The sequence below is a fragment of the Nerophis lumbriciformis genome, linkage group LG23, assembly GCF_033978685.3.
Source record: "Nerophis lumbriciformis linkage group LG23, RoL_Nlum_v2.1, whole genome shotgun sequence".
In the NCBI taxonomy this organism is placed as follows: Eukaryota; Metazoa; Chordata; class Actinopteri; order Syngnathiformes; family Syngnathidae; genus Nerophis; species Nerophis lumbriciformis.
In genome coordinates, this window is record NC_084570.2 from 35852882 (window position 1) to 35860827 (window position 7946).

Sequence of the window (7946 nt, forward strand, 5' to 3'; positions counted from 1 at the left end):
TAAATTGTCTGTTTTATAGAAGATGCCTTTAATCTGAAATCACAGACTTGAAAAATGGTCGTACTTTAGATAAGATGAAAAGCTCAATCCATTTATACCTAGTGATGTATACCGGTATTTTTATTAGCGGTTCGTAATTAGGGCGGTCCATGAGGACCGTGAAGATTCTGGACTAACGATACTGCTATCGGTATTTTTGGTTCCGGCTGAGCGGTATAATTATTATGACACGCTGTCACATTAATTTCATCTGCCGATGCAAGACATTAGAATCAGCTTTGAATAATGACAAATAAGGAAGCAACACCACACTAAAGTTTGCAACAACAATGCTTCCTCAGTGTCAGTTTGAAATGAACACACTTAACTCACTTTTATCAACCGTCCTCCTAGCGATCCATTAATCCACTGGCCAATATTAATTCACTCAAAAAAGTGATACATTTAAGTAATATAATCATCCCTAAAGTTGCTTTTAGGAATAAGAAATTGGCGCAAGCCTGAAAATGTGTGAATGTGTCCTACCCAGTGGCTCCAGAGCCTGCACAATCTCTTTCCACACAGGCTCCATGTGGATGCAGGCAAAACACCACTCTGAGGTGACTTTGATGAGGTAGGGCTTCTTGTGGCTGTCTGGAAGGACATCGCTGTTAAACTGAGCGTGGTGAAGCAGGTACTTGCTATCTGCAAAGTCCCTGGACCTGCAGGAGAGACCAACAGGATATTAAGCTTTTTTCTGAGTTAAGCCAAGAGGAAACTTAAGTCCAGTCTGTGTTTAGCAATCTTAGCAGTTCAAACTTCCACACCTGCATGACAGTTAAATGCTAACTAAATAAAGGTGTTTTGACCGTGACAGTTTGGCACTGTAACAGATTTATATTATTTCCTCTGAGGAAAAGGTGCTTTAAAATACAAACTAATCAACCACTTTGATGTCCCCAGCAACCACAACCCGGGTGCCAGACTAACACCACCGCCTATAACATCATACCACAGACCGTGGTCATCTATAGTTAGGGCTGAGTCCCTCACTGAGCATTTGGGTCCTGGGCTGCCTGACCAATAGACCAGGTCTATTCAAACATCACCCACATAGACTTGAGTAGTGGGGTGTATCGCAGACAACGACGAGTCTGAGTACACAGAGGAGGTAGAAAATCTGGTGCAAAAGCAACAACCTTTACAACCATGTGAAAAAGACCATGGACTAGGGATGTCCAGGTTTTTGCACTTTCGATCCGATACCGATACTGTTTTTGCACTTCCGATCCGATACCGATACTGACCGATACCGATACTGACCGATACTGGCCTATCCGAGCATGTATTAAAGTTTAAAGTTATTTAGCCTACTTAGTTGTCAGAATCATGTTAAAAGGGTTTTAGTACTCTTGATAACAACTAGCCAGCTGAATTAGGGGAGTTTGAATAATACACAATGGTTGGTAACAAGAAACTGACCTGTTTATTCAAGGATAAACACAAAATAGACTAAATTATACATGACAAACAGAAATGGCATCATTGAAACTAGGGCTGGGCGATATGGCCTTTTTTTAATATTGCGATATTTTAAGGCCATATTGCGATACACGATATATATCTCAATATTTTGCCTTAGCCTTGAATGAACACTTAATGCATATAATCACAGCAGTATGATGATTCTATGTGTTTTGATTGATTGATTGAGACTTTTATTAGTAGGTTGCACAGTGAAGTACATATTGCGTACAATTGACCACTAAATGGTAACACCCAAATAAGTTTTTCAACTTGTTTAAGTCGGGGTCCACTTAAATTGATTCATGATACAGATATATACTATCAGATATATACTATCATCATAATACAGTCATCACACAAGATAATCACATTTAATTATTTACATTATTTATAATCCAGGGTGTGGAGGGGGGTACCGGATGTAAGTGTCAAAAAGACAGCCAAAAGAGTTTGATATGAGAATAAATCTAAAGTTAAAATATAGGGTAGAAATGCACCCATTTGCAGGAAATGTAGTCTTGATTTTCAAAATTTTCTTTCAAGGCTTGCATGTCTACATTAAAACATTCTTCTTCATACTGCATTAATATATGCTACTTTTAAACTTTCATGCAGAGAAGGAAATCACAACTAAAAAAATCACTATTTTTTTCATACGGTGTTGATGTAGAAATGTTTGCCTGGGCATTTTGATGGTGTGGACGTATGGCACCGAATGGAGATAAGCGTCTCGACAGACGTTACAATATTTGAACAATGATGACGAAAACTGTTTTCTCTGTCGTGTCCGTGTGTCGAAAATTGTTATGCGCTTATTTTTTTATTTGATTTTGTGCGTGGCATATAATTGCTATGCGCAGAGGACGTTTGAGCAGTGCGCAATTGCACAGGCGCGCACCTTAGAGGGAACATTGGTCACACGGCTGCGCTAGCATCACAGCTAACATTAGCCATGCTGCTACCTCTCTGCTGGGAGAGGGCGTATACGTATGTGACGTATGACGTGACAGTATGTGACGTGTGTAAGAAGGTGCGCTTGCTGTCTGTGAGAGGGAGACACAGAAAAGAGTGAGAAGAGCCTGTCGTGTAATGCCAGCAGCTAAAAGCAACTGCGTGAGAATCCACAGACCTGTGGATGTGTTGAAGGTGTGCTGGAAAATGCGGAACGCAAAATAAGGGAGCAGCAGAAAAGTGGAATGTATTATTTAAATAGGTGCATTGGAAAACACGGACCGGAGTTTTTTTTAAAAACTGGATCTCGATCGGCATTTTCCCATGCCTTGCCGATACGCATTTTTTGGCAAATATCGGCGGCCGTATCTGATCCAAATATCGGATCGGGACATCCCTACCATGGACTTCATGGGACGTCAGACACCTCTCGGATGAACAGCTGTGGAAGTGGTCTCCGGCTTCAAGTATGTCGGGGTTCCCTTTCTGTCTGCTCAAGGAGACACACCAGTGCCACTACTTCCTCAGGAAGCTGCGGCGTTGGACTAGGGACCTCCATCTTTCGGAGCTTCTACAGATAACGGTGCGGCAAAGCAGCTGCAACTAGGAAAGCACTGCAGAGGCTGGTGAAAGCTGCCCAGAAGATGGTGGGGAGTAGCCTTCCCACCACCACCACGGACATCTTCATCAGAAGATGCAGATAGAGGGCTCTCTGCATCGCCAAGTATTCCACACACTCTCCTTATTGCCCTTCGACCCCCTCGACCACCAGACTGAAGAACAGCTTCTTTCCAAAACTACATTGGATACAAATCCCCCCCATCACAATATATTATGTTTCTATTCTATTCATAATCCATGCTAAATGGCCTATGCTAGTATCCTAGCCTAGGCCATTAGGGGACGGCGTGGCGGAGTTGGGAGAGTGGCCGTGCCAGCAACCTGAGGGTTCCCGGTTCGATCCCCACCTTCTACCAACCTTGTCACGTCTGTTGTGTACTTGAGCAAGACACTTCACCCTTGCTCCTGATGGCTCGTGGTTCACTTGCATGGCAGCTCCTGCCATCAGTGTGTGAATGTGTGTGTGAATGGGTGAATGTGGAAATAGTGTCAAAGCGCTTTGAGTACCTTGAAGGTAGAAAAGCGCTATACAAGTATAACCCATTTACCATTTATCCTTCTTGAGGTTCTCATTAGGCTTAACCTGGGACTAGGGGAACTCAATTCTGTGCTACCTTGTATATGAGTCAAGTTCCTTGAATCATTGAACAGACTGTGTTGGACCTCTTGAGTACCACTCTTGGTTTTTGCCTTAGGTTGTCATTAAATCAGACATATAATGGAATACCTGGGGAAATGAAAGAAAGAGTCATCAAAGTAGAAGCCGTTGTGGAAGCTCCGGAAGCCTTGATGATGAGACTGGCCAAATGGCTGGTTGTCATCCATCTGCCCATAGCGGTCAAAGTTGGCCCGTCGCTCCTCGTTGGACAAAATCTGCACGTCAAACAAAGATGAGCAACAAAAGTTCATGTGTTATGTTGGAGGAAATGATGAATGTTTTGTCTCCCAGTTAAAAGGAGAACTGCACTTTTTGGGAATGTTGCCTATCGTTCACAATCATTACGAAAGACATGACGACAAATGGATGTTTGCAATGCATTCTAACTCATAAATAAACTTAAATAAAAGTCAATGGGAGGTCCTCTATTCCGCTCATAAAACCCAATAAATAACCATGTGAGAACCGCCAAAAATACTCCATTTACGTTTTGTGACTTAAATATAAACCAAGTATTAGTGATATTGTTATTATAAATACTAACAAGTATTAGTGATATTGTTATTATAAGTGCTAACGCAGCTATAGCAGCACCGTGATCACTTCCTGTGTACCAATGTTGACATGACTGACCGATGAGCTGCTTCCTCCTTTCCTTTCTCGTCAAACCTTATTCTAGATCAGGGGTGCTCACACTTTTTCTGCAGGCGAGCTACTTTTCAATTGATCAAGTCGTGGGATCTACCTCATTCATATATATAATTTATGTTTACTTATTTATGAAATATATGTTTTTGTTAACAAGTTAAATGTGTTTAATGATAATGCAAGCATGTTTAACACATATAGTTAATATTGTTAATAAATTAAAGGTCTTTAATGATAATACAAGTATGTTTAATACATATAGTTAATATTGTTAACAAGTTAAAGGTGTTTAATGATAATGCAAGCATGTTTAACACATAGTTAATATTGTTAATAAATTAAAGGTGTTTAATGATAATACAAGAATGTTTAATACATATAGTTAATAAGTTAAAGGTGTTTAAAGATAATACAAGCATGTTTAACACATATAGTTAATATTGTTAATAAGTTAAAGGTGTTTAAAGATAATACAAACATGTTTAACACATATAGATTATTTTCTTTCATGAAGACAAGAATACAGTATAAGTTGGTGTATTACCTGATTCTGATGACTTGCATTGATTGGAATCAGACAGTGGTGCTGATAACGTCTGCATTTTCGAATGGAGGAGAAAAAAAGTCCTCCTTTCTGTCCAATACCACATGAAAGTGGTTGGTTTTTGGCATCTTATTTATCTAGCTTCCGTACTCCTTTGTATACACTTTACAAGAAATACATTGTCGGCAAACTCCGTAGCTTGCTAGCTTGTGCACGCCAGCTATCTGAGACTCTTATTTTGTTAGCGAAACTGTGCAACTGTGCAACTGTGCAGTCGGTCTTTGGAGTTTTGACGGCAGGTACGGCGCCAGAGTCTGTTGAAATAAAGTGTTTCTCGCCTTCCTGTCGGTAATTTTAATGAGCTGGCAGCAGCCAGCGTCATCTCAAAAGACCCTCGGGTGCCGTGAATGTCAATTAAGTGACGAAAGTGACGTCATAGTGAAGATTTATGATCGCTCATTTTTAGAACTATTTTTTTAATGCCTGGCTGGTGATCGACTGACACACCCTCCGCGATCGACCGGTAGCTCGCAATCGACGTAATGAGCATCCCTGTTCTAGATCATAAATCTTGCCTCTCACCTGGATAGTAGAAAGATGAGGACGTATTCCGACAAGTTGGTACACTTTGACAGCCAATTTAGACCTGGAAATGGCGAGAACGACACGAAAACATGTTTGGTTCCACCTCCCTTTTCTTGGTGAGGATTATGAGACATTCTCTCATCTAAACGGGAATATATGAACATCCTAGCAGTCTAATGATAGCAGACATTGTACAGTAAGTGTTGCTGTATTACATTTGTTGGCTCTCATAAAATCTGCAGTGAGTAATAATCAGGGATGAAGTTAAAAATCAACAAACGTCAGGATGCGTTTTTTAAATTAATGCGTATGCTTAAAAATATGTAAATATTAAATGTTGTTATAAATGTTACTACATGACATATATACTTACATCATGTATATAAAACCTTAATGGAGGTGTTTGTATGTTATTTTAAGGGATTTACAGGTGAATAGAGCGGCTTCTATGGGCTCCATTGTAAGCAGACTTTTCATCGCATTTATTCAATATTTAGAATACATAAAAAAAAAAAATACATCCGTCGTCATAACCTTTCATAATGATTGTGAACGATAGGCAAAATTCCCCAAAAATTGCAGTTCCCTTTTAAGATCTTCTGCCTTAACAATAAAACAAAGCTTAACAACTACGGCCTGATTGATTAAAATGTGCGTTTACTAAAACACGTGCAAACTTGATAGCGCATGAAAAAATCTGATCTACTAAACATGTGCAAAGAGAATTGCGTCTGTTAAGTAGGCAGAATAATAATCAAATTAGCATCTTTATTCAGCACATCTGAAAAGTTCCACGCACGGCTGCAGGATCAGTGATGGCGCTGCAAAGACAGACGAGAATCCTCCGTCCTGCACGTGTGTTCAACATAATAAACATACAGTATTGTCTTATTCAGCAACATAATTTTATAATTTTATAGCTAGCTATAGAGGACTTAAGGGGCTGATTCAAATGACTTCAATTGATGCGTTTTGGTGTCCTTAATGTGTGTTTTTTTTTATTAGGTTCATTTTTTCTCACATAGAATATATATTATGAACAAAAAAAAATTATTGGGGTACACTCTGGACTGGACCAGTCAATCACAAGGCTGTCTCGACAAACAACCATTCACCTATGGACAATTTTGGAGTCTCCAATGCATGTGGGGAGAACAAGCAAACTTCACTGCATCTGCACCAAGATCCACATTCTCATCAAACTGAATATACATTACGTGTATTATTATGGACTGTGATATGCTTTTGTGTGAATACTTGACACTTATTATATCAATTATTGCAAAAAAGCTCTGAATAAGTTTTAGATTTGTACTCACCCCATATGACTTTGAAATTGTTATGAACATGTCCTCTGCGCTGGGGTCTTTATTTTTATCTGGGTGCCTGAAAAACAGTGGACACTTGGAATCAGCATGATAAGAGCATAAAGTGATGACTTGACTGAAGTTGTCTGTCAGCTGTCACTTCAAATGGACAGTCAGTGGCCCTGTGATTCGAGTGTCTGCCCTGAGATGGGTAGGTCGTGAGTTCAAACCCCGGCCGAGTCATACCAAAGACTATAAAAATGGGACCCATTACCTCCCTGTTTGGCACGCAGCATCACAGGTTGGAATTGGGGGTTGAATCACCAAGCGCGGCCACCGCTGCTGCTCACTGCTCCCCTCACCTCCCAGGTGGTTCGTACAAGGGGATGGGTCAAATGCAGAGAGTAATCTCACCACACCTGGTGTGTGTGTGTGTGTGTGTGTGTGTGTGTGTGTGTGACAATCATTGGTACTTTAACTTAAGTTTGTAACTCACCATTCTTTAGCAAGGTTCTTGTATGCCTTTTTAATTTCAGCTTGACTGGCACTCCTGCTGACACCCAGGATTTTATAGGGGTCATGTCCAGCGGAGCTTTCTACCATGCAGTCTGTGGAAAGTAGCAGAAAGATGGCGAGCACCAGTGGACATGATGGCCTAGGATGTGGGCTCTTTCCTCGGCATGACGGCCCAGGATGTGGTGGACATGATGGCCCAGGATGTGGGCTCTTTCCTCGGCATGATGGCCCAGGATGTGGGCTCTTTCCTCCGGCACTCATCGCTTGCCTCAACGACAACGACTCAGAAGGCTTGTACTATCCTGCAGCGCATCGATACATTCAGTCCAGCGCTTAAACTAAGTTATTCTTCAGAATGTTAAGGTTAACCCGACAACATTTTGCTATTTACAACGCCGAGCCCATTCTTGTGTTGCTAATGATGCACGCTAGCAAACAGTGACTGTCATGGCTTCCGGCTTAGTTTCAAATTAAAATTCACATTTTGTCATAATTATGTACAGAGACACACTCAAACGAATAATGTATTTGATCATTTAGTGAACTTATTTTAAAGTGAAACACATACCACCGACAAATGTCAGAAGCTGTTACGTATGTATGCCTGTGT

At 40.7% G+C, this 7946-nt stretch overlaps 1 protein-coding gene across 1 annotated transcript in view; it reads right to left on the reverse strand.

The window, feature by feature from the left end:
* Positions 1–7945, reverse strand: part of LOC133622735 (dnaJ homolog subfamily C member 16-like) — a 32419-nt gene extending 24474 nt beyond the window's left edge. Inside the window, exons 1-4 of the mRNA XM_061985656.2 lie at positions 7317–7945; positions 6833–6899; positions 3806–3951; positions 526–701 (exon numbers count right to left, since the gene is read on the reverse strand). Coding sequence (XP_061841640.2) covers positions 526–701; positions 3806–3951; positions 6833–6899; positions 7317–7597 — 670 coding nt within the window. The 5' untranslated portion in view covers positions 7598–7945. The remainder of the gene's footprint in view (positions 1–525; positions 702–3805; positions 3952–6832; positions 6900–7316) is intronic.
* Position 7946: the final 1 nt, after the last annotated feature.